At 38.3% G+C, this 27,867-nt stretch overlaps 1 protein-coding gene across 3 annotated transcripts; it reads left to right on the top strand.

The window, feature by feature from the left end:
* Positions 1-1,232: 1,232 nt before the first annotated feature.
* ercc6l2 (excision repair cross-complementation group 6-like 2) lies at positions 1,233-27,613 on the top strand. 3 transcript variants are annotated; one of them, XM_051653312.1, is made up of 18 exons: positions 1,233-1,423; positions 1,855-2,240; positions 2,324-2,440; positions 2,562-2,755; positions 5,802-5,963; positions 6,140-6,347; positions 6,462-6,719; positions 6,898-7,017; positions 14,991-15,062; positions 15,252-15,397; positions 15,521-15,616; positions 15,849-15,948; positions 16,375-16,527; positions 16,961-17,032; positions 19,124-19,934; positions 21,192-21,346; positions 22,097-22,269; positions 24,408-27,613. In XM_051653312.1, exons 2-18 carry the CDS (start codon positions 1,992-1,994, stop codon positions 25,351-25,353), a joined length of 4,032 nt encoding a protein of 1,343 aa, XP_051509272.1. In that variant the 5' UTR covers positions 1,233-1,423; positions 1,855-1,991; the 3' UTR covers positions 25,354-27,613. The 3 variants fall into 3 exon arrangements, with proteins under 3 accessions (XP_051509272.1, XP_051509271.1, XP_051509273.1); XM_051653311.1 differs by having other exon boundaries at positions 1,233-1,429; XM_051653313.1 differs by having other exon boundaries at positions 1,233-1,628.
* The last annotated feature ends 254 nt before the right edge of the window (positions 27,614-27,867 follow it).

Genomic DNA, 27,867 nt, shown 5'->3' with positions numbered 1-27,867 from the left:
CAATTGTCACAACTGATTTATGGGACATCACAACTCTATTGCATGTCTGAAAAATGTAGTAACTCACCCAAAACATTTAATTCATGCTTCAAAATGTTATTGTGTCAGTAAATTGGCCAATGCCACCAAAATGAAAAGTTGTTTTGTCATCGTGTGAGCCGTACTGGTGAAAATGTTTAGATGTTTTTTCCCCATGGCAGTCAACCCTGGAAATGTTTATTATATACAAATTTCATTTCTGTTCTACTTTTTTGATGACACTGACTGCTTACTGTACTATACAAGAATGTCAGTTTTGTCTAGCTGAATGCTGTTGTGTATCACACTGAGCTTTTTAGATACCGATTTCAACAGTAGGTAAAAGTTTACTGTTCTCAATACAGTACAATACTGCAGTACACAGAAAAAGGATATGCACATCTGTATGTATGCAGTAAATTTATATTTGTAGCAATGTGTTACATGTAAACAGAAAATTCACACTTGCATGTCCATTTTTACACATTTCTTACATGTAAAATCATATATAGTGAACAGAAAATTGCCACAAAATGATATCCATGCAAAAAAAAAAAAAAAAAAAAAAAAAAAACACAACAATGAAAAAACCTGCGGTAGTTCTGTAAAACTCCTCACAGTACGTAAAACTATAAGTTCCCATCTTCATGGTGGACATCCTGTCGCTCTTGTTGGTCTGGCCAGAGATTTAGCAGACATCACAAACATTCCATGTCATAGATATTTATGGAATATACATGTATGTCTGACATATTTTGATAATTGAATGAATCATTTTGCATGTGTTGGATCACACGATGAAAGATTGTTTAGAATTTGTGAAGAGTATGACAATTTCAGAGATCAGTTTTGATGATGAGTGCATTTAGTTATTGTGCAAATTGTAGACAATTGTACTTACTCTTTTGCACACATGTGCCAAAACACGTGCAGTTTGCTTAATTGAATAAGAAATTCAAATCTGGTGTGAACAAGAAACTAATTGTTCGCAGATTTGAACTTATTGTTTTGAAAATAATAATAATAATAATTCTCATTCGAGAAATGAGCCAAAGCGATTGAGAAAAACCTTAAGAAAACTAATTTGTATGGTAGGATTTAGTCGACAGGGTGTTTTTTACCCTTACAGCAATGCTCCACACTCCAACCCAGTAGGTGGCGGAAATGCACCAAAAGATGGTTTGCCAACCGCCATAAAATAATAATAAGAAGAAACTCTCTTCTGCGAAGAATAGCTGCATACAGCATGTAGCTAAGTTAATGTAAATAAAGTCAGATATATCAATAATGCAGAGAAATAAATATCTGTTTATTCCGCAGTCCAACAGACGACTCCGTAAGTTACATTAGAGCAATCAGAAATCCTCGATTACCCCAGAAACTGCATCAAGACAGAAATAACATGGTAATGGTAAGACAAAACTGACTTGCCAATGTGTAACTAACGCTTAAACTCGGGAAAAGCAGTTTCATATGATCGCAACAAGCAACATTTACGGTTGTTTTAAAATACTTCACGTTATACCTGTTTAAGGAACTTGTTGGTTTGATTCTGTGAGAGGAAACATTTGTTTTAATAGACAGTTAACTACTCTTCGAACAACCACACAGTGAGTTACATCCACTATCAGTAATAGATAATGAACTTTAGCATTTTGCTGAAATGTTACCTCTGTTATGCAAAAGTCTTGTAAGATTTAAAGGAACACTGAGGACTTCAGTCTAATTCAGTGATCAGAGGAAGTTTTGCCTGTGTTCAGAATTCCCTCAACCATGCTCTCCATGTCAAACTATTAAGATTTAAATCAAATTGATTTTGTCATCCCCTTTTTGCAGGTCTGACTTATAACTGCTCCCACTATGGCTACAAAAATGACTTATTCTTTTGTGCTGCTCCAAATGGGACTCCTGTCACAACTAAACAAGCCATTATTTCGATAGCCCCCTGTATTATCCCACTTGTGTTGGTGGAGATGGAAGAGGATGCAAGAACTTCTGTTCCCCAGTTTGAGGACGAAAGGCCTTTGTTTCACAGTAATCAGAGACCCCCGGGTCCCTCAGAGCCATTTGTGCTGTCAGGAAGTGATGTGAGGGTTCCATACACTATCAATCGATATTTGCGAGACTACCAGCGACAAGGCATTCAATTCATCTATCATAACTATGCTAAATCCAGAGGATGCATTTTGGGGGATGATATGGGCCTTGGAAAGACCATTCAGGTAAATGCACACAGATCATTGCATTATAGTGCATAGTGCAAACTCAGCTAAAAGTTAGGACCATTCATATTGTTCTCTGTTAGGTCATTGGCTTCCTGGCTGCAGTTTTGCGGAAAACAGGTACATGGAATGATGTAGAGAACAATAGGCCACAGTTTCTGCTGTCACAAAAATCATCAGAACAGTCCAAAATTCAGAAGGTATTCAACATTTTTGTTTTATTTGATATTGCATGTGAGGGCTGTTATTTTACTATTGCATGACTTCCTCATTCATAAGACTACATTAAAAGCTTTTTAATAGTGTTTTGTCCTTTAATAGGTTTTCCTCATTGTGGCTCCACTATCTGTCCTATACAACTGGAAAGATGAGTTGGATACCTGGGGTTATTTCAGAGTGGTGGTTGTGCACGGTGTGAGGAAGGATGAAGAACTGGCACGTGTGCAGAGAGGAAGATGTGAGGTTGCTCTTACCACTTATGAGACCATCAGAATCTGTCTTGAGCAGTTCAACAGGTACACTACTACAGAGTTTGCTATATAATGTTAAAGCAATGTTTACTGCCTGGTCATTAATTTGGCATTTTGAAATGATTAATTAAGACATATATGAACCATACTGAATTGGTCTAGACTAGAGTGTTCATCTGCAGTGGTTATGAAAATTGTATCCAGCTTTTCCTATTGTTATTTAGCAACATATAGCTTACTGTATATCATTATTTCACTTTTAATGTGTGGTATTTTTAAACCGAAACCATATATTAAAATAGTTGTTTCTGTTCATACTGTACATAAATATCCATAATATGAAGAACATGGTTGGTGTTGTTTTGGGGGGAATGTTTTCTTTTTCAACCTTACATTGGGATTGAATGCAGTTAAAGGGATAGTTCACCCTAAAATGAAAATTCTCTCATCATTTACTCACCCTCATGCCATTCCAGATGTGTATGACTTTCTTTCTTCTGCAGAACGCAAAGGTTTTTAGAAGAATATTTCAGCTCTGTAGGTCCTTACAATGCAAGTGAATGAGTAAAATTTGGAAGCCCCAAAAAGCACATAAAGACAGCATAAAAGTAATCCATAAGACTTCAGTGGTTTAGTTCGGTGTGGGTGAGAAACAGATCAATATTTAAGTAATTTTTTACTATCAATCAACACTTTCACATTCTTCTTTTGTTTTTGGCGATTTGCATTCTTCGTGCATATCGCCACCTAATGGGCAGGGAGGAGAATTTATGATAAAAACTTAAATATTAATCTGTTTCTTACCCACACTTATCATATCGCTTCTGAAGATATAGATTAAGGCGTTTAGAAGTACATTTAAATATGAGGATGCTCAGAAAACCTAAACAAATGTGACATTAAAATGTGTTATCAATGACCTTCTATTCCTCATTCTATGAGTAGAATTCAGTAAAAATCAGTAAAAGAAGTTGTCTTAACCACTCGATGATGAATTAATGTAATAAATATGCAGTAGAAAATGTTTCATTTGTCTTGATTACATTCTGAATTCATGACGTTAATGTGCTAACTAGTGGTCAACCGATATGGGTATTTTAATGGCTGATGCCGCTATCCAGAGAAAGGGTGGCTGATAGGCTGATACAGTGCCGATATATCAAAAAATTTAATGTAGTAAATAACATAAACATAAAATTGCTAAAAAATGTATAAGCTCTTATTTAGCACTATATTTACTGAATTTCACACAAAACTTTAACTTTGTAAAAAAGAATCTAAAAAACTAAATATTGTATTTTAAATGGTAGATAGCAGTTTCCTCAGATTTCTGTTTAGTCATCAAATTTTAGTAATTTATTTGCACAGGAAGAAATTGTTAATATATTAGGAAGAAGGAAATAACAGTACACACAGTAGTCCAGCAACCATGGATGGCATGTCCACGTTAAAAAAAATCGAATCAAACCAATTGCACATACGGTACACAGTGAATAAGACATTTACTCCTAGCACACGTGAAGCACTTTTACTTTGAAGTTGCACCCCCAGCGCATTGAACAAGCACTACATGGACGACTTTAACGGTTGCACACAGTCACCATGTCAACAAACACATCTCCCGCTGAAAACGTTTAAATGCGCTCCTCCCGTAGGGCCCCATGGGAGTTTTAGGCCCCTGGGCTTCAGCTCATAAAAGCCAGTGCGTTAATGCGCCCCTGGGTTTATGATAGTAGTTTTATTGATATTTGCCTTTTTATCATTAGACAAGACAGTTAAAAGTTACAGGGAACTGTTGAGGAGAGACTGTTAGAATACGTGCTTCAGAGGAAGATTTATGAGCGTTCCACAGGATGCTGGATCTGCTGAAGTTGTGTGAGGTTGGTTTATTACATCTGTTAAAACAAGATATGTGCATATTTGCAGACAGTATATGATATTAGTTTTATTGATATTTGCCTTTTTATCATTAGAATAGACAGTTAAAAGTTACAGAGAACTGTTGAGGAGAGAGAGGGAGAATGAAACAGGAGAGCACTTTAACATTATGAGCTCAAATGCGTCTGCCGCGGCTCTGATATGCGGATCATTTAAATGACACTGTGTTACACGTGGGCCTATTATTGTAGTAACATGATGGCATGTAACAACAAAACGAATCGTGGCTGGTCGTTTACATGTCTCAGTCGCTTCACATGCAAGCAGGCAATTCTTAGCACCCTCAAGAAACAAATTGGCCAAAGGGGAAAATGTATCGGCCAATGGGGATATATCGGTTGACCACTAGTGCTAACATGCTATACTCGGCCATAAAATGTGCCGGTTACACTGTTATTGTAATTTATGATGAATCTGATACTGTTGCAAAGATGAGTGTATAAAAGTGTTGATGTGCAGAATAAAGACAGTAGAATGATGATAAGAGAGGCATATCTTTGGGTAGTTGTGTGAATGGCTTTCGCTGCAGATGGCACATGAGTGAATGGGCACTTGAGAGTATCCGAGTAGATTTGATTCCTTTTGTAGACTAGTTAAACAACAAAAAAAATCATATAACATGGTCTTGGAAAATGTCTTTAAGTGAACGATCGTACAGATGCAGGTACATTTTTCACCAGCTCGCTAATAACTCTGCATGCTGGTATGTTCATGTTGGCTGAACTTGACTGACTGAACAATGTAGACAAAATTAGCTGTCGTCATTGGCCTCAAGGTAGGTGGAGCTCCAGGTCACACCTACTGATGACGTGGACCAATGGAAGTAAGAAGGTGTTTAGCAGCTGGTAAGAATTTTTCATCAAAGTTTTCCCAGACGAGCTGTTACAAGCCACCGAAGCGAATGCAAAAACGCCTTCTTTTTGGCCAGATTTTGTTCTAAATGATGTCATACCCATTCGTTCTTCGATTTCTCATGAAGTATACCGGGGCCTTAAGGCTACAATATCATTTTGTGTTCCACGGTGGAAAGAAAGTCATAGAGGTATGAAATGAGACTGGGTACATGATGACAGAATTTTTTTGGGGGGGGGGGGGGTCTGTCACTTTAAAGAGCACCCATCTAAATTCTTTCTTTTGTCATTGATTTGTACAGTATTGATTGGGATGCTGTCATTGTGGACGAAGCTCACAAAATAAAGAACCACAGGTCCCAGATCACTCAGGCCATGAAGGAAATGAGATGTAAAGTAAGGGTCGGGCTTACAGGAACTGTTCTTCAGAACAACCTGGAGGAGTTGTGGTGTGTTATGGACTGGTGAGACTTTTTTTGATTCTACACACACAGAGAGCACCCTTGATTTAAACCGTGAAGTGTATATAGTTCCCCTATTACATGACAAATATATATTTTTGCACAGACTTGACTATGCATCATGCATTCTGCATTGTGTCTCCATTCATTTGTTTGAAAAGCACATTTTCTGTTCATAGGGCCATTCCCAGATGTCTGGGGTCTCTGGCGAGTTTTAAAAACAGGTATTCAGACCCAATTGAGCACGGGCAGAAACACAGTGTTACAAAAAGAACTCTGGCAGAAGGTCGTAAGGCAGTTCAGGATCTGGCCAAAAGACTTTCACGCTGGTTCCTCAGGAGAACAAAGGCCATCATTAGTGACCAGCTACCTAAGAAAGATGACAGAGTGAGTTATCTGCTGGTTTAGTTGTGTTCTATTAATTTTAAAAGTGATTTCACAACTGATATCCCATATATACATGCTCTGATCTGAGCTCCTGTTGGTCCTGCCCTTCTGCAGGTGGTGTATTGCTCTCTCACAGACTTCCAGCAGACAGTGTACCGTGCTGTGCTGGACACAGATGATGTGACCCTGCTGTTGCAGAGCTCAAGAAATTGTCACTGTAGCAGTGGACGTCCACGGAAGAAGTGCTGCTACAAACTCAACGCAGATGGTGTGCCTGTCAGACACCTGTACTTCAGCTATCTAGCCATACTGAGGAAAGTGGCCAATCATGTTGCACTACTGCAGACCAAAGAAGGATCCAGCAAAAAACAGGTAAATGGACTTAAATGAGAAATAATGGATAGTGTATTACAATTCATTCAGTATTGCCAATGCAATTGGTCCTTTGTGTAAAATACATTTGATGTTGGACATTTTGTGTGTGGACTCAGACCATCAAATTTGAGGTTGTCTTTTTGTTCATTTTGTAATAAATTTTTATTAACCACAGGAGAAATATGTAACAGCCATTTGTGAGCAAGTTTTCAAGAAATTTCCAGACTTCACAGAGAGGTGCAAACAGGCAGCATTTGAAGCAATGTCAGACCCAATGTACAGTGGAAAAATGAAGGTGAGACATTTTTCCTCCTTATCAAGAACAAGAAATCAGGATATGTGTGATGCTCTCTAAGGGAAGCATCACTGGTACTTTTGCTCATACTTGGGGTAAGAGATTTTATCAAACCTCTAACCCAAAGTAATAAACCTATGTATCTCATCTTGTATCATTTGTGCTACAGAAATGAATGATTCCTGAAAACGTGCAGATTGTAGAAAAGAGGTGTGCTATTACATTTTTAAGTGATCATTTCGTGGGGTGGGAATCCCATAAACTTTGAATGAGGGACTCAAGCCATATCTAGGGACTGGAATATTATCAGCCCATTACCCACTTACAGTCCTGGTACTTTACACTTCGTAACTTCCTCGATGATAACTCTTAAGAGGAACTGCACACCTGAGGAGACTTTTCCCCTCTTGCATTCGCACGCAGAAAAGTAACCCCGTAGTGGCATCATCTAGTGTCGAACATTTTTCTTCTTACGTTGTTTGCACGTGCTATTCAATAGCAACAACAAAATCAGTAACATTGACGGAGGATGCCAGGATCGGAGCTACTCTTTTGTTAGGGCTGTTTTACACTGTGGCTGCATCCGAAAATGTAGGCTGCTGCCTAATCAGTTAATGGTTTAAATAACAGCGTTTTTTAATTAGTGGAATTCTTAAGGAAACTGGTCTCAGAACAATTTGAAAAGCACCTTATTTTCATCCTACCTCTTGATACAGCCTCCGAAGGCAGCATTTTCCAGTTATCATACGCTACCTTTGTCTTCAGGTTTTTACACTGGGAGCATGAGCCCTGAAGCCGGAGTGAGAGGACAGATGAGACGCTCTTTAACCACTCAGCGGAAAACATGTTGAAAATGCGGGGTCTGTGTAGCTCAGCGAGTATTGACGCTGACTACCACCCCTGGAGTCGCGAGTTCGAATCCAGTGCATGCTGAGTGACTTCAGCCAGGTCTCCTAAGCAACCAAATTGGCCCGGTTGTTAGGAAGGGTAGAGTCACATGGGGTAACGTCCTCGTGGTCGCTAAAAAGTGTGGTTCTCGCTCTCAGTGGGGCGTGTGGTGAGCTGTGCATGGATACCGCGGAGAATAGCGTGGGCCTCCACATTTGCTATGCCTCCGCGCTCAACAAGCCACGTGATAAGATGCAAGGATTGACTGTCTCAGACGCGGAGGCAACTGAGATTCGTCCTCCGCCACCTGGATTTATGTGAGTCACTATGCCACCACGAGGACTTAGAGCGCATTGGGCATTCCAGATTAAAAAAAAAAAAACACATTGAAAATGCACTATAAACCTATTTATCAACACGGTATTTTTAACAGTAAAGACTTTCTGATACAAGTTAACCACGCTGTTACAGGCACGCAGCACTTCCCTCATGTAAATTAGATTTCATGATGATTAAGTTTATGATAGATTTCATTTACCCACTCTTGTTAAACACCTTATTTTTTATGTACGTTATCCCAGGAAAAAACTCTGCTCACCCCTCGCACACACATAATATGTGAAACAGGTGATACTCTTTGGATACTTTGGTTTTATGTTATTTCTGTTAAGAAGATTGAAAAAATAATTAGCATATTTCTAAATAGCAGGCCAGCAGCTACAAGTTTGCTTACAAATGGTGGCTGCCGGGGGCCCGGGTAGCTCAGCGAGTAAAGGCGCTGACTACCACCCCTGGAGTCACGAGTTCGAATCCAGGGCATCCTGAGTGACTCTAGCCAGGTCTCCTAAGCAACCAAATTGGCCCTTTTGCTAGGGAGGGTAGAGTCACATGGGGTAACCTCCTCATGGTCGCTATAATGTGGTTCTCGGTGGGGTGCATGGTGAGTTGTGCGTGGATGCCGCGGAGAATAGCGCGAAGCCTCCAGATTGAGGCGAGTCACTACGCCACCACGAGGACTTAGAGCGCATTGAGAAATGGGCATTCCAAATTGGGGAGAAAAAAAAAAAAAGGTGGCTGCCAGCACCTTGCGTTTCTCATTGCTTTGTACGTCATACATTTTTGACCAATCAAAGGCTGCAGCACCTCCCACAGTCAGTCTTCTAGAGTAGAAGTACCTACCCCGGAGTAGGAGCTAAAATGTCCGTCTTAAGTCCCTCTAAACGGCTAAGAGGTACTATAGTTTCTCATGTGTGAAAACAACAAAAAGTACTAGTTCCTGGTAAAAGTACCTAAAACTGGCTTTAGTTCCTGCAGTGGGAAAGGGCCTATGGAGACTTGGGGGTAGGGCTGCAAATAATTATTATTTTGATAATTGACTAATCTAACGATTATAAGACCGATTATTTGACTATTCACAATTATTGCAACGATTAATCATTAGCTCTTAACTGATTATTCAGCTTGTGCCAGACTTAAAAGGTTGTATTAAACATGCTTGCTATCAATAAAGAGGACAAAATCATCTTTTAAAAATACCTCTAAATGACATTCACTGAATTAAAGGAAAAAAAAAAACTTTATTACGTTTAATTCAGTAAAAATTTCACTGCAAAAAATCCTATTGTTATCAAGTGTTTTTGTCTTGTTTTCCATTTAAAATTGTCTAAAAATCCTTAAAACAAGATACATTTACTTGAGAAGCAACTTGTGAAATTGTGAAATTTTGGCATTGATTTTGAAAATATGACTGATCATGACTGATATGACTGTCTTTTATTTAATGATAGTGATCACATAAAGCCATGTATTATCACATAGTTTTTTGGCTCCTTTTTAAATCATAAGATAACAGAAATCACCCAAATGGCCCTGATCAAAAGATTACATACCCTTGAATGTTTGGCCTTGTTACAGACACACAAGGTGACACACACAGGTTTAAATGGCAATTAAAGGTTAATTTCCCCACACCTATGGCTTTTTAAATTGCAATTAGTGTCTGTGTATAGCTAGACGCTGAGCCATGGGGAGCAGAAAAGAACTGTCAAAAGACCTGCGCAACAAGGTAATAGAACTTTATAAAGAAGGAAAAGGATATAAAAGATATCCAAAGCCTTGAAAATGCCAGCCAGTACTGTTCAATCACTTATTAAGAAGTGGAAAATTCAAGCCAAGGTCAGGTAGACCAAGAAAGATTTCAGCTACAACTGCCAGAAGAGTTGTTCAGGATACAAAGAAAAACCCACAGGTAACCTCAGGAGAAATACAGGCTGCTCTGGAAAAAGATGGTGAGGTTGTTTCAAGGAGCACAATACGACAATACTTGAACAAAAATGAGCTGCATGTTCGAGTTGCCAGAAAGAAGCCTTTACTGTGCCAATGCCACAAAAAAGCCCGGTTGCAATATGCCCGACAACACCTTGACACACCTCACAGCTTCTGGCACTCTGTAATTTGGAGTGACGAGACCAAAATAGAGCTTTATGGTCACAACCATAAACGCTATGTTTGGAGAGGGGTCAACAAGGCCTATAGTGAAAAGAATACCATCCCCACTGTGAAGCATGGTGGTGGCTCACTGATGTTTTGGGGGTGTGTGAGCTCTAAAGGCCCGGGGAATCTTGTGAAAATTGATGGCAAGGTGAATGCAGCATGTTATCAGAAAATACTGGCAGACAATTTGCTTTCTTCTGCACGAAAGCTGCGCATGGGACGCTCTTGGACTTTCCAGCACGACAATGACCCTAAGCACAAGGCCAAGTTGACCCTCCAGTGGTTACAGCAGAAAAAGGTGAAGGTTCTGGAGTGGCCATCACAGTGTCCTGACCTTAATATCATTGAGCCACTCTGGGGAGATCTCAAACGTGCGGTTCATGCGGGACGACCAAAGACTTTGTATGACCTGGAGGCATTTTGACAAGACAAATGGGCAGCTAAACCACCTGCAAGAATTTGGGGCCTCATAGACAACTATTACAAAAGACTGCACACTCTCATTGATGCTAAAGGGGGCAATACACAGTATTAAGAACTAAGGGTATGCAGACTTTTGAACAGGGGTCATTTCATTTTTTTCTTTGTTGCCATGTTTTGTATTATGATTGTGCCATTCTGTTATAACCTACAGTTGAATATGAATCCCATAAGAAATAAAAGAAATGTGTTTTGCTTGCTCACTCATGTTTTCTTTAAAAATGGTACATATATTACCAATTCTCCAAGGGTATGCAAACTTTTGCGCACAACTGTAAGTGTATTTTGTATATAAGTGTATTTTCTCACTTAGTTATACTTCTGCGAGTACAGTAAAGACTAAATATACTTATAGTCAAAATCTATTCTCTAAAAGCAAGTCTAAATATCTTATAAGCTGCTTAGGTGAATGCATTTTTTTTTTTTTTAAGGATTTTTAGATATTTTAAAATATTTGTATTTTTTATATTAAATTCAACATTCTCAGATAACTATTTTTTATTCTGCAGTATAGCTGCTAAAGAAAATGTACGTTGTTTTAAAGGAGTTTTAGATATTTATATTGGAAAACAAGCCAAAACAAAAACATATCAAAAACGTATTTTGTTGCAGTGTATAATAGGGTGAAGACTACCCTCTCTCACCTTTCTGTTCACTTCAATCCATCTTTAACTCACAAAAAAACAAACTCTGTCATTAATAAAGCTGCATATTGCCAATTTTCTTCACGATAAGAAATGCACAGTGATGTATATTATGATTCAATAAGTCGCAAACAATCACGTTATAATCTAGCTGCATTAAGCGTGTGCACTCGAGGGACGAGCATCCCCGTGACAGAGTGTGCCTCAGCTGGGTGCAGTTTCAATTTCTTCCCCTTAGATCGAGACACTTCGCACAACTCATAGAAGAGGCGCTGACTGCACAGAGAAATTACTGTTTCGGAGTTTGTAGTTATTTACCTGATCTGCTTCCATATTATTTGAACTTTAATAAAGCTGTAACGCATTAAATATAACTGCATTAAAGATGTAACGCTGGGGTGTTTCCTTTAAAGTTGCTTGACATGCAAGTTTTGCTTCAGCGGAGTGGCAGCTCTGCTTATTTCACAACGAGAGTGCTTCTGTATTTACTTATTTGGCATTTTTGCATTATAATTCCCTCATACTTTGTGATCTACATCACCTGAAGCTGTTTGGAAAGTTTAGAGTGCATCTGGACTGTGAGCTGTGTAATTTTTCCTCTCCTCAGTCAGGCGCGAACTGCAGTGCTGCTCTCGCATCATCATTAGAGTTTTACATTAAATGAGATCAAACAACTATTCGACAACGAAAATTGTTGTTGATAACGTTGACTAATCCTTTCAGCCCTACTGGGGGGGTTGGCTCTTTTTACTTAGGTCAGTAAGCAACCACCTAACAATAACCTAGAACACCCTAACAAACCCATGGCAACGGCATAACAATGCCCTGGCAACCAAGCACAACACCTTAGCATTGCTGTGGTAAGTTTTGCATGGGCAAGCACTAGAAAAAGTAAAAATCTAGTTTTGTACTTAAATTCTGGTATTCACGACAGTGTAACATTATGTTTAGTTACATGCCGAAGTTATTGAAATAAGCAAGTCCACATCATCAACAAACATGCAGTACAGCATAGAGTTGTTGCTCCTCTGAGATATCAGTTTGTTCACTCCGTATTTTTCCCTGGCAATATGGATGAATAAACCCTCCTGTGGCCAGCACTGGCCCTGAGCTGTCTTGCCCTGAAAACTGTGGATACACTTCCTTTGGAAGTAACAAGGACAGTATTTAAGATTTCTTCAAGCCTTCCTTTCAAAGGTTTTCAACCCTCCCGTTAGCTGGAGCATCTTGACGGTGCTGTTATTGGCAGATGCTGAGTTACTGGCGCTCTCACAAGAATGGATGCTGGTTTCTGAAACATCAGCAAAGAAAGAAAAGACACTGCCCGCTCTGTTTATCTCACCCCAGTGTCGACTGGTGCTGGGCTATTTAGCTATAATAAAAATTTCTTCTGCCTTTTGATGTAATGCAATTTATTTCTATATTTACTGTACATTTGCTCAGAAATGGCTTTAAAGGATGATTTTAATTTTTTTTAAATGAGGAACCATTATTTCAACTAAATAGCCTATTTAGCCAATTAGATTTAAAATGTTTAAAGCAAGAAGTAAAATTCAGTAAAATTCTAGGCATGATGCTTTCCACAATGTTTTCCACAAAATGAACAAAGGAAAGAATATTTCATATTTTTTTACTCATGTACACCAATACAATAATATGACATGTACTGTTAAACATTTAATAAATGCCACACTTTAACATTGTGAATTTTTTTTGAGTGCTGCAGACAAATTCTGGTCATGCCACACAGCTCCTTGTTCAGCCTCTTGTCAAATCTAGACTGGACTACTGTAATGCTCTTTTAGCTGGCTATCCAGTATGTACAATTAGGCCTCTGCAAATGTTCCAGAATGCAGCAGCACGGCTGGTCTTTAACCAAAGAGAGCACATGCTACACCCCTCCTTGTCTCTCTACACTGGCTGCCGGTTTCTGCACGTATCAAGTTTAAGGCTCTGAAATTCATCTTGTGGTACCAACATAAAGGAACCGTTTCCACCTGGTATTACGATGCGTCTCGGGTGATCGGATCACATCTGGTCATGTTAGACACATGGCTGTTTACACCTGGTCACTTAAATGCATCTCCTGTGACCACTTGTGTTCGGATTTTGGAGGATCTCTGTTTCATGATGACATATATCAACCACTATGTCAGTGTGTTACTGCATGATATTAAAATGCATCAAAGACAGAAAAGACATAAAAGGCGAGAAAAAAAAAAAAATGGCACACTGTTTCTCCCAGATACGGTTGAAATTTAATCTAAGCACAAATGCAACATGTCAAGCAGAATTATCCATTATTTTATTGGATTAACTGGATTAAAGGAGCTTCAGGTGTTCGTGCTTGTCATCTGTTTTGATATCAGACACACTGAAGAAGATCCGTGAAGCTCTCGTGATTGTCTATGTATCCGATTGTGTATGTAAAATTTTCTGATCGGATGGTTATTTCCTTTTAAAGCCACTCGTAACCGGCAAAGTTTAAACTCTTGTTTTAATGCAGCAGTTGATTGACAGGTGAGGGGTGGCACTTTACTGCTCCGGGGACGCACTGAGGACGGATTCGCGTTTACACCTCAAATGCAATGTGGTCACATGTGTTTTTGACCACATTCTCATTTGTTTTGTTTTTTTATCCGATCACAAAATGTTTTAGACCCCGTTTAGACCTGTATTTAGGGCTTGACCACATGTGATCGGAAACGCATTTTAATATCAGATGGTAACAGGTCCAAGAGGCACCAAATCATGTTCCTGTAATTTCGGCTACACCGTACCTCAATGCTGGAAAGACCTTCTCAATCCATGAAGCAGACTCCCTCTCTATCTTCTAAAAACCTTTAAAGACACAACTTTTTCATGAGCACTTGACCATATAAAAATAAATCTTTTTGCACTTTAATCTTGGCTAATACTTTTCTAATACAGTTAAATCTTTGTAGCACTTTTCGTATTACTGCCCCCTTAAGATGAATCGCTTATGTTATATCCTTCCTCATTTGGGTAAAGCTGTCTGCTAAATGAATAAATGTAAATTGTTGAATCAGAGTTTTGAATCAATTCATTCAAACTGACAGTTTGAAAGAATCCATGGAAATGAAGCAAACTTATGAACTATATAATTATAATGATTGTAATTATAATGGTATTTATTTATCACACATTATACATTTTGCACATATATAGTGAAATTCTTTTTTTCCACATATACCAGCTAAGCTGGGGTCAGAGTGCAGGGTCAGCTATGATAAAGCGCCCCTGGAGCGGATAGGGTCAAGGGCCTTGCTCAAGGGCCCAACAGTGGCATCTTGGCAATGCTGGGGCTTGAACCCCCAACCTTCTGATCAGTAACCCAGAGCATTAACCGCTGAGACACCACTGCCCCAAATTTGCTATGATATGAAAGATTGTTTCTGCTTTAAACATAATTTTGTGAGGCATGTCCTGTTTTTGTTTCTCTTTCAGGTTCTGCAAAAGCTTCTAAATCACTTTATCATAAAGAGAGACAAAGTTCTACTTTTCTCCCTCTCCACCAAGGTGAGGTGGTAATGCAAGCTTATATGTATTTTATAGCATGCCAAGTTAACGTGGTAGTTCATTCTGACTGGAAACCTTCATGCAGATTTGTAAAATCTTAATAGTCTTTTAAATCTAGTTTTAATAGTCTTTTTTTATTATTAAAATGAAGTAGATTGACATCTTTCTATACTGGATATTCTTTCACAGCTGCTAGATGTTCTGGAGAGCTATTGTAAGGCAGAGGGTCTGGAGTTCCACAGACTGGATGGAAACACCAAGTCTAAGGACAGAGTTAAGATAGTTAAAGAGTTCAACAGCTCTCGGGACATAAACCTGTGTCTGGTGTCTACCCTGTAAGTAGGGCTCAAAAAAGTTGTTTTGATTTACCATGTCTACATAAATTCATGACAGCATAAAAGTCTGATTCGCTAAAGCAAAGTGACTGACTTTGCTTTTCATGGTGGTTTAATCTGTAGGGCTGGTGGACTTGGTCTCAACTTCATAGGAGCGAATGTGGTTGTGTTATTTGATCCAACATGGAACCCTGCCAATGACCTTCAGGCTATTGACAGGTGAGCCTACATAGTTGAGGGAGGAAATATATTTACTAAAGGATTTAAAACAGCATGGTTAGGCTCACAAAGAGATGGAATGCTAAGTATTGAATATTGACAAATATTTTCAAAAGTCGTGGCGCTGAATTATTTGTTTGCAAGTTTTAAGGAATTGATCTTGCTTCCATTAAGGCATCTGTATAGTTGCTTCACTGTTAGTTGTTTATAACCTTTCTTTTTTCATTCACAGGGCATATCGTATAGGCCAATGCAGGGATGTGACAGTATTTAGACTCATCTCTCTGGGAACAGTAGAGGAGATTATATACCTGCGCCAGATTTACAAACAGGTACATTTATTGTAAAGGGACATAATGCAGTTCTTTTCTGCAAAAGTTTATGAAAATGGCATAATACCATGCCTGTAAATTTGACACTTTAACAGTTATTTGCTTTTGTATACATATAAATATGTAATACACACTTATAACAATGTAATTATCCATTAATGCAGTTCCTTTCAGCAAAAGTGTATGAATTTACATACTGTACCTATACAATTAGCACCTTAACATTTATTTGCAGTTTTGTGCATATAAATATGTAATACACATTTATAACAATGTAATTAACTAGTTATTTGATGTTCTTGTAGTAGGATCCACATACATTAGCGGCTTTAGCTTCCTTATCCTTACATTTAAATGTGTATTAATATGCTAATGCACTTGAAAATCTATTGAGACCTATTTGGTTTACCTGATTGTTTTGTACAGCAACTTCAGTTGTCAGTTATAGGCCAGGAGAATGCACGACGGTATTTTGAGGCTGTTCAGGGTACCGATGGCCAGGCAGGGGAGCTGTTTGGCATCCACAACCTATTCCGCCTGCAAACTGATGGCACCTGCCTAACCCACCGCATCCTGGAGGTCAGAAGGAAATTTAACTCTCAAACTCAGTGTTCCAGTCCTCCATATCCTGCTCTCTGTCATTAGTATTTTCACGTCAGTTGTCATTATCTAGTAATGCAGTTTTCTAGTAAACAACAGTAGGTCTGGAGTGGTTTGACTTAAAAGTTTTCTCTTGTATATCAGTGTGGATTTTTTGCACACATTGCTGGACTACTAGCAACACTAACCAAACAGAGAATGATTTCATGCTAGATTCATTACTGAAATCGAAATTATTTGGATTTGTAATTCTGTGGTTCTGACGGGCATACAGATGATACCTAAATGGGTCTAATGTCTGTAAAGTCATAGCAGATCTTACATGTCTCTAATGACATGCTTTTAATGGACTGTTTATATCAAATGAATTCCTTCTCATTAACATGATGGGAATCGCGTGTTTGGCCCATAGAGGGAGGGCAGAGTGGAGATGGGGAACATGATGGCCAGAACACAAGCTGTGGACGAGAGGATGCATGAGCCAGTGAGTATCCACCCTTTCTCAGACCTGTGTCTGAAACGGTTCTCTTTCCCACCCCTCTTCTTTCCCATAATCCATCTTTTCCCACGGTATGACGGCGAACACATGGTCATAATCAGCCCCTCTCAAGCCCAGTGGTGAAGACCACACAGAAACGTACTATCTATACCACATTTATTTACTCAGCAGAGGCCTTATCTAATTGTTCCTCTGGAAGGAACCTCACACATACCGTATGTTTTTCTGAAGAGGATGGGCACAGACTGCAATGTAGCAATCTGTTAAATTCAATATTTTGATGGATGCTGGACTAGGGATGGGCACGAGTACTCGGGTACTCGGACATGGCAGCAATGATCGATCATGAAAAAGATGATCGATAGTGATCACACATGATGTGACTTTTCACTTAATTCGAAATCCAGTGACAATTACCTGACAACTAAACAAACAAAGAGGGAGCTTATTTTTAATTTTGAGATTGATTACGTTGTGGTTTTGAGGGGTACATTGATTGCCAGAAACATCTCATAGCAACCAAACTGATACAACACTGCAATGCTATCGTTACAATAATCAAAAGAGAGTGTAATTAACCGTGTTTTGAACACCTGTCTCTGCAAAACGTTTGCTAAACACGTTTCAATGTCATTTCATGTAAGAACTTTGACTCGTTAACGGATATTATTTAATGAAAGTAAATGTTTGTCACTGACCGTAAACCTCCCTGCCCTGCGTGAAGTAACACGCACCTGCATCTCGACGAAATGAGAGTTGAATATTTCCACATGAGTTTCCAAGTTAGATGTCTGATATAAAGTGTCATTCCGTTGTACTTTCCCCAGTTGAAAGGTGGAAATTCAGAGTCTCTGAGTTGAATGGAACACTTCATGAATCACAGCAACAACAATACAGAGCATTGCGGCTTTCCTCATAAGAGCGAACATTTGGGGATATACACACACACACACACACACACACCAGGCGTGTGGCAGTGGACTCAGCGCGCTGAAGCAACGCATATACAGCAGGCGAGTGTTTCAAAGAGCTAGACAGAGCGCAGCTAAATGGAACACAATGCAGCATCTTCAAACTGAACTTCAGTTTAACACGCATATTAAAAATGCAATGGTTATGGCATCTCCTGTTATTTGAAAATAGACGGTTCAGACAGTCACTAATAAAACTGGTGCGTGCTTACTAAGATTACTACGGTAACCTGAAGGAAGAATAGACAGACATGCGTTGGGCACATTCTTTCATATTTGGACAGCGAATCTTCACATAATGATAAAGAATGATGCATTATATTTTGAATCTTTTGTACATTTTGTAACATTTTATAACAGCCTATAATACTGAATAGATGATACACTGGAACAACAAGACACAATGCAGCAGTCATAGATGTTTGTCAGACATGTTATTATATATACAGTTATGAACATGTCATTGCCCTTCGAGTACTCGAGTAATTAGTCCGAGTACTTGAGTAGTCAAAATGACCAAAATGCCTATCCCTATGCTGGATGTCATTTTTTATTGGATTTTGGTATTGAAATAATAGCTCCAGTCTTCAAATTACAAGCTAATTATTTTCTGTGTAAATTATTTACGGTTTAAATGGCTCTGTTTACAGAAATATTTCATTCAAAATTAGAATTCTGGTATCATTGGTGTCTCCATGTGCCTCATTTAAAAACCTATGACTTTCTCCTGGAGAAGACAAAGAGGATATTTTGAAGAAAACCCTGGCCACTCTTTTCCATAAAATGAAAGTGAATGGAAACTGGTACTGTCAAGATCCAAAATGAACAAAAATAAATAAATAAATGCACCATATAACTATAATAAAAGAGGTCCATATTGTATGCTATATTCCATGTCTTCTGAAGCTATAAGATAGCTTTATGATAAACAGATTGGGATTGAAGTCGCTATTCACCTATAAATAAAGCAACACTAGTTGTATGGACTATATTTATGTTTCTTTTTTTATTTTAGAGCTTGATAGCACCTTATATGAATATGCTGCACAGTGTTGATAGTTCACAAAATTGAGGTATACAACTAATCCATCTCGGTTTGCCACAGGATCCTCTGTCAGCAGATGCTTTTACTGCGCGAGCAGGTGGGTCAGCAGTCACTGGATTCAAACCTGCTGGAGTTTTGGATTTCAGTAGTGCAAGTGAGGATGAAGATCCCTGCTGCTCTAGGCCGCGGACCTCAGAACCACACACAGCAGAGGAAATGGGACCTGGTGCTTCCTGTATTGAAAATTCAAGCCTTTACAGTCTGCTCCAGAAACATATAGCTCAGAGAATACAGCAGGGAACAGACAGCAGTGAAGAAGAGTCAAGTAACCAGAGTCAGGATGAGGAGAACTGGGAAAAGCCCACCGAGATTAAGGGCGAAAGATCTAAGACAGGCTGGGATCTGTCCAGTAAATTACAGGAGATGATGGAGGGAGACTCTGCCTGTAAACCTCATGGATCCCGAGCACAGACAAAATCAGATCTCACTGTGAATCTAGTTAAACAAACACATATGGAAGAGTCTGCAGACCTTGTGGTTCTTCCACAAAGAGCTCATGAACATGGCAATGACTGGATAAATGGTGGCAAGAATCATTTTCACAAGTTTGCAGAAAAAAGGTCTGAAAATGATATTGAAAGTTTTTCTTCTTCTGAAGATGAAGTGCCCCAGGAAAGAGTAAAATTTGTGAAGGGTCCTTCTTTTCCACAGGAGAATAAACCATTCCACAAACTGCCTTTTGGGAGGGATAACACTGCCCAAAGATCTGTTAGGTTTACAGGCTTAAATAGCCGAAATACACTGCAAACACCTGGATCTGACAAGACCCAGTCCAGAAAAGGACACATTGGAACCATAGACTCATTATTAGGTACAGAATTTAATATCCATTTACTTATTGAAGGTGTGGACATTTTAAAATGTTTGTGCTAGTTTTTGTACACTGTGAAAAATTGTTTTGTTGAGCACAGTAAAAAAATCAAGGCAACATGATGAAGTACGATTTTTGAGTTCTCTTAACAACTGTCTTAATTTCCCTCAATAACATTGCTTTGTTTAGTCAATTTGAATTTGTTTGTTCACTAAATGCAAAAATTATTGTTGAGAAAACTACTAGTATCTTGTTCAGCCAAACTATCAATTCGCAATACTCAATGAAACGAAGACGCACACACATACAGTATCATCCTGCACTGATGCGCACATCACCGGAAACCCATAAAAATGCTGAAAGACGTCCATCTAATGCATGTTTACTAACAATTAAAAATAGCACAGTGGGGTGCAAGAATGTGTCCAGGATGCGTTTGTGCTCAAAACAGCAAGACCCAGAGGAGCTGAATGAAACAGAATGGGGTCTCCTTTTCAGAGTTGTAACTTCACACCGCATCTTTTAAAAGCGGCGCAAGATACATGACAATGGTCAAAGACATCTGTCTAGTGCATGTTTATATACAAACATGTGTTAATTCAAAATAGTCCATATGGTTCCCCTTTGGTGTTCAGGAATAGTTAGGCCACACTTGGCCTGTTTGTCCTGCTCTCTCTCTCTGTCGGCCAGTTGGCGGGGCCAAGGGTGTGATGATTTAAAGTAGGCGTTGATGTTGTTGCTGTAGAGGCGGTCAAGAATTAATGAGCCCCCTAGTGATGTAGGAAAGTCGCAGAAGTAGAGAACGAGGCTATTTACAGCTTGGTTTCAATAAATGCTTTTATTGCACTGGCGATTAAGTTTTGAGTTCTGAAATTTACAGTGTGTTTTTATAGTGAATGAGCTTGTATATCTCAAAATTTCAAGGAAAATGTGATTCCTCATGACATGACCCATATAAGATGATCTTTTTACATCACTCGCAAATCAGCAACTATCGTTCAATATGAAATTGTTAATTCAGGCAACTCTTTTAGGCTAGTTGGGACAACATTTGGGTGAATATTGTTGGTCTATGTGTGTTTATGTAGATGCAAAATAATCCAAATTTCGTAGTATCTGTGACTCAAAAAAAAAAACATAAGCTGGATAAAATATAATTTCATTTTTTACAGTGTAGTGATCAAAATATATTTCTTGGTCTTAAGTATGTTTCAGTGTTCTTGCATATCATTCAACATTTTTTGACTTCTCTGACAGGTGAACTTCAGCATGTGAGCTACACCCACTCTAATCAGAAGGTAGTGGGCTCAAGCAGAGCAGAAGACCACCTGAGCCGTGCTGCCGTAAGAGATGTGTTTGAACTCAACATGCACTCACAACTTCCAGCAAACCAGCTTCTGGATTTATCAGAGGTTTCTGCATTCATTATTATTTATTGCACAATGTATGTTTTAAGTCAGTCTTTAAAAATTATTGGTGCTTGCTAAGGCAAGCATCACTATTACTGTTGCTCATGTCTAGGGTTAAGTGAGCCGCGCACCGGATGAATCATTTGGATGATATAACCGCGTCTTAAAATTTGAAACAGTAGTTTTCTATGAATGTACGCACATTGCCGCCACCTTTGTGGCTGGCGAAAGAGCCCAGCTATGTCTTCGGGAGCTGCTCAAAATTCTGGTGTGCCACTTACATAGTTTTCCATTCAATTCTATAACATTCATTATCATTATCGTCGTTAATTTTTCTCAAGGGACATACATTATTGACTTTAGCCTACGACTTGTGCATAAATGTGAATAAATCCCATAGACTCCACATCAAGGGGCCAGGTTATTCAGAGACTTGGGGTTGAGCTCTTTTTACTTGTGCCAGTGAGCAGTCACCCAGAAAATCCTAGAAACGGCATTGCAAGGTTGTAAAAACTACTCCGAACACTTTTGCAACCTCATAGAAGCAATTTGGCAACAACCTTCAACATCCTAGCATTGTAGCGGCAAGTTTTACGCAGCCAAGCACCACCCACATTTTCCCCCAAAAAAGTGAACATCTAGTTTGGTATAATAATAATATTTTTTTTATTTTATTTTATTTTTATGTTCAATAGAACGATGATTAACAATGCTGAATCTTATTCTAGGACTGTGTATGTGTTTGTGTTATAGACTCCCACCCAGTTATCTGAGCCTATACTCGCAGATCACAGCCATGGAGGTCAGACACCACTGGCATATGACAGACCCCACATGGAGCATCCGGTCACACACTTCATCAAAACCTCTTACCGCCAGAAAAATGCGACTTTCATTGTAGGCGAGACACCCAGTAGTATCCGCAGGTAAAAATTATTGCACTGCAGAAAACTGAATGGATATTGTTTTATACTGTTCATTCTACTTTTCTCCCCTCGTGAGAATCTGAATCACCATCATCTTTACATTATAGCAAAAATTAGTGTCAATTAAGCAGATGAACAGCAAGTCAGTGAAAGGAAATTCCTGGTAGCGAAGGGCCGTGTGCCAGTTCTACCCACAGCTATGGTGTGCTGCCCCCGCCTGGCCCCTGGGCCTGCAAGAGTGAGGGAAGAGGGGAGACCACCCCAGAGCCCTCTCACCCACCCATTTCCCAAGCCTGGCCAAAGTCATGATCAAAACACCCTCTTTATACTACTTTTCTTCTCAGTGAAATATCCCAGATTGTACTGTTTGCTCATTTTATGGCGAAAACACACACACACACACACAAGTTTATATTCCCTTTCCCTTGATGAACTCGCAGTAACATAATTCAGCTCCACACAGACACTTACTTGAGGATCTTGCTTCGTACATACTCTAGTTTTTCCCTTTGAAACCACAAAGGGTGGCAACCTCTGTTAGAAGTTACACCACAAGCAACTTTTGAGGTATTTCAGTTTCAAGTTACTAAATGATTTTCCTTGAACACCCCGTTCACTGAATTTTCTGTGTTATTTTATGTTTTCAAATGGGGCTTCTTATACGTGTAATTTGGGAATTTCTTGTTGAATTCAGATCAAGAGTGCATATGGTTGTTTCATGTCACGTGTTTTATAGCTTTCAATATTAAGTGAAGCTTCTGGTTCTCATTATGTAGTAACTTATGGGTTGTGGTCTTATGAGATAATATACAGACTGCCATAAACTCCTTGCCTCTATTTTGCAATGCAAGGAGTATAAAAAGGTCCCATAGAAGAGTACAATGCACTCAGTTAGTCTCTATGTAAGTTTATATGTATACTAGCATAATAATTTATGAACCACAGATTATGGACTGCAGAAGTTTATTATTTAGTCAAATCGGTGCATTTATAAACTTGACTAAATCAGACCAGATTCAGTTTGAGTTCAGTTTTTTAATCAAAAATGGATTTTAATTATTATAGATTTTATTACATTTTAACCTGGTTTCCTCCAATGTTATTTCTTTCAGTTTTTTGTTTTAGTCATAGTTTTAGTCTTTTGATGAAAATTTCCTTTAAAATTAGTCAATATTTCGTCATCTCATATTCATTCGTTTTATTCAGTTTTAGTCTTGACGAAAATGACATGATTTTAGTCAACGAAAATAAAACCTTTTAGTTGACGTCTATGTGTAAAATGGACAAAAAAAGTGTGTCAAACTGTAACAGTCCAAACTTTAATCAAATATTCAAACATTTAGGTAATTTTTTTTTAAACATTTTCTAATTTAAAAATGTATCAAACATAATTATACATAGCCTACTGTCCTTGTGAAAAAAAATCTGAGCTCCTAAAATAATAATGAATAGACTGAAGTATTAGCTGCTTTTTAGAAGTTAGCCTACTGCACTCTGAATTCTTCATGCTTTAGAGACTTATTAATTTTCCATGAAAAGATATTACATTGCGTGTACAGTGTTTCTTACGGAAACAGTGTATTCACAATGCAAGTTACACATTCTAACTAGCGTGTCATTTAGTTCACGTTCATTCGCTTCACTGTGCAGATGTAAGTTGTTATATTACATATATGTTGTGGATATAGGCTACTGTAGTGATTATAATCATGTATAAATAGGATGCGTTTGAATGAAGCGTTTCATTTTGCTCAACTCACGCAGCTCAAGCAGAGAAATCCCTAATTATTAATGGGTTAGAAGAATATATATTTAATATCTTCTATATAAAGATTCTATAGATGTTTCTGTTTATATCTTGCACCGTTAATATCTTGCAGTATCGTTTTAATCTCGTCATATTTTCGTCAACAGTGCGCTTTAAAAAAAAAAGTTTAATTGACGAAATCAAAAAACCCTTCATCGACGAACGTTTTTGGCAGTGATTTTGTTGATGAGATTAACACTGGTTTCTGCCATGGAAGTTGACATGGCATTACAAACAAACATTTATAAACTTGAACAATGTTTCGTAGTTATTTGTACCACAATGTTCTGTAAAATTAGAAGACACAGAAGATATTTGTCGGCTCTTGCAGGCAGCAGCTGGAGGAGATGGCTCGGTTCTTTGGAGCTGACTCCGTGCAGGACTTCGCAGAAGAGATTCTGAAGAGTGATTCTGAGCAGAGACTTAACCGATTACGGAGCTTCTATGGCCAGAAGAGCCCTGAAATCAAGGACATCATCAAAAAGACTTTTTCTAAACCCAACGCTGAGCCAAAGCCACCCACATCACCGGCACCCGCTAAGTCCAGTCCAGCCAGACAAAGACATACTTCAAAAAGAGCCCACCCAAGCTCGCCTCTTAAACCTCAGGTTGAGATACCAACCACTAAAGTTAAGGATCAGAAAAGAACATTAAAGAAAAAGAGAATGTGTGGTACAAAAACCCCTGAGGTTCACCATCATTGCAGTACAGACCTCACAAACAACAAAATTAAGACCTTGTCCTCCACAAATGACTCAGACCAGAGTGTAAACAGAGTCTTTCTTTTCCAGTCAACAAGTTCTGGACATCTTCCTCAAAGGAGCCGTGCACCAACAGGAGAAAGTAAAATCAACAATGGAAGTTCCTCACCAGTCAGACAACCTTTTGAGGACCAGGAATACCCTTCAGGGTCATCTCCTTTCCCAAAAATGTATTGCGCACCATCAAGCTCAACCAAGAACAACAGTTCCCTCATCAGTGACCTTATTGGTGATACATCCATTCTGAATGACTTGTTCAAACCAAAGAAGAAGAGGGTAGGGCAGCCGAGAGAAGCAACAACATCCACATGTACAGAGAGAGCAAAGAGTAGAGGAAAGGACTTTTGGGATATTTTGAATGAAGGAAATGAGGAGAGCATTAATAAACTCACAGATCTGTCTGAGGTGGAGAAGATCTGTAAGAGTGTTAGTGTCTCTGCTAAGTCTAGGAATAATGAGAAAACTAAAGGCTCTCAACTCTGGAAGAAAAATGAGAAATTTCTCTGGAAACTCTAAAGAGTTCCTCCATTATTTTTATTTTATTGAAAATAAACTATGTTTTACTATGTTAAGTTTTATATCAAGGGTAGACATTTTTAAGTGCATTTTCATTCATTTATTTATTTTGATTTTGGAGGGTTCAGTTTGAATAATTAAAAGTGTACGCTATATTTGACTAGCAATATATGTAAAGTATTAGTGTCTTTTTCATTGATATGATTTTGAGTTCATGTTTTAATGAGGGCACAAGAGTTTCATTTTTATTGTCTCTTAAAAGGAAAATTCAGATCTCATTACTGACACTTCATTAAAACATTAAAAACACTTCAAATGAGTGAATATTACAATAAATCAACATTAACAAAGATGTGGGTTCATTGGTTCATTCAGCAGTACAGATTTTGGAAGAAGTGCTATTCTTGGAAAAACTGAGAATTTAATGTGTCGTAATTTGTATTTGATAATCTATGAGATAATGGAATATCCTTTTCAGTAAGGGCATGTGGGGTAGATGAATGTTGAAAGTGATTTGGCAATATTTACTAGGATACATATAAATTGGAAACAGCAATTTATTCACTGTTTTGTTTTACTTGAAACAACAAAAATCATCCCCCACATATCAGTGCTTTGTATTTGGTTTCAGGCAAGCTAAATGACTTAATAGTTGGTGGTCTTGAGGCTTCAGACCAGTAAGTGGCGTAAATAGTTTTGTAGTGGTGTAACTGCTTTGACGAAGTGGCGTGAATCTCTTTCTTTCTTGCCGCAGTCACTTTTCATGGAAACTTGAGACCACTGCTGCTCTTTTCATCTCAACGCCTATGACCCTGTGGCTGTCTCTCTCGGTGCTGCTGCATTTTCAGTCTTCAGTGCCTAAGTGGCACTATAAGAGCAATGATATGTGTGACCCGCAGCTGTTGTTTGACATTTCTCAGCTATTGTGCTGATGTAAACAGAGGGTCTTTAGAGGGATGGGTAGGATTTTCACCCTTACCCCCATCTTAAATGCTGCAATCAGGTTGTGCTGAAATGTGCCAATACACAGGAAGACAAGTTGGTGCTACAACAGGACACGTGAGACTTGCTCTGAATCCCACAGCTTGTGAGATCTCACCAAACTTAAAATACTCACAGTTTCAAAAGTATAGCCACAAGACATAAACAATATGCGTGTTAACATGATTTTACTGTGATAAAATCACTTACTAACCTTTTCTGTGTAAAGTTATATACAATTTTACAACTTCGTTGCCATCATGATGTAATGTCAACAAACCCTTAAACCCTAAAACAAATGTAAAAATTACAATTTAAACAACTTTAAAGCTCAAATAATACATGATTTTTAACAGAAGATTTAGTGTAAGTGCTTTTATAAAATTATAAGCTTCACATTTCTGCATTTAAACCCTCCAAATATTGGCCCCAATCACTTTCATTGTAAGTTCGATTTTTGCTTCTTTTATTTTTTTAAGAAAAGTAAAACAATTTTTTGTGGTAATCAACATTATGCCACAAATGATGTTGATTGAGCTGAACTTGTATTGAATCCAGAATATTGTTTTAATGTTTGCTGAGAACTGATTTTATGTTCAGATTTAAAGGGATAGTTCACCCAAAAATGAAAAGTATGTGATCCTTTTTTCACTTACATTGTTTTAAACCAATATGACTAACTTTTTTCCATGGAACACAAAAAGGAGATTTTAGGCAAAAGGACAGCTTCAGTCACTAATACTATTGACTTTAATTGAATAACAAAAAGGTGCAATGAAAGTGAATGGTGCCTGAGGCTAACATTCCGCCTAACATCTTTTGTGTTCTATGGAGGAAAGAAAGTAATTCAGTTTGGGACAACATGAGGGTGAGTAAATGATGACTGATGATTTGTCCCTATAACATTTTAGCTGTTCCACAGAAATCTACCACTTCATTTTATTAGGAAATTATAGCTGTGGTTATGAAAAAGACTTGTTTACCACCATTAAGGTGAGCCTGCATGCTTCAGCAACACTGATTTTTCTCCCATTAAGTGTAACATGAGTAACATCTTTAATACGACACTTCACAAAATTATTGGAAAATGCAGTATATCAAACTCTCACTTAAAACTGACTCACATAAATCTGACCCAAAACTGAGGTTTTGACCCCAAATGATTTCCCACATATTCAGATGTAACTCCTCCTTTCCTTGACCTAATTTGAAGTGTTTAACATGTACTAATGTGAGTGATTAAACACGGCTAATCCCACTTCCCAGAATCCATTTATTGATGGGTGTTTTCGTCTTTCAGTGTGTATTTTTCTCTGTTTTTCAGTTTTGCACAGTAAACAACTTATTTGACAAAAAAGGTAAATTACACAAATAGTCACCAAGAGGCTCTATTTGATTCCAAATTGCACATACTATGCCTTTGTCCCCAATCATGAGTGGAACTTCTTGATATATTAGGCTAAATATTTACTCATGGGGGAGCGAGGCAGATTCTTTGTTTGAATGCCAAAGTTCAGTGTTATTTGATCCATT

The sequence above is a fragment of the Myxocyprinus asiaticus genome, chromosome 24 (genome assembly GCF_019703515.2).
Source record: "Myxocyprinus asiaticus isolate MX2 ecotype Aquarium Trade chromosome 24, UBuf_Myxa_2, whole genome shotgun sequence".
Classification (NCBI taxonomy): Eukaryota; Metazoa; Chordata; class Actinopteri; order Cypriniformes; family Catostomidae; genus Myxocyprinus; species Myxocyprinus asiaticus.
The sequence above is the reverse complement of the archived record's forward strand: the minus strand, read 5'-3'. Positions and strand labels throughout refer to the sequence as shown.

Bases quoted from the DNA above. Each gene is read 5' to 3' on its own strand.
- ercc6l2 (XM_051653312.1), top strand. From the start codon at position 1,992: ATGGAAGAGGATGCAAGAACTTCTGTTCCCCAGTTTGAGGACGAAAGG. The intron at 7,018-14,990 runs GTGAGACATTTT...TTTCTCTTTCAG, and splicing joins TGTACAGTGGAAAAATGAAG to GTTCTGCAAAAGCTTCTAAA. The intron at 17,033-19,123 runs GTGAGTATCCAC...GGTTTGCCACAG, and splicing joins ACGAGAGGATGCATGAGCCA to GATCCTCTGTCAGCAGATGC.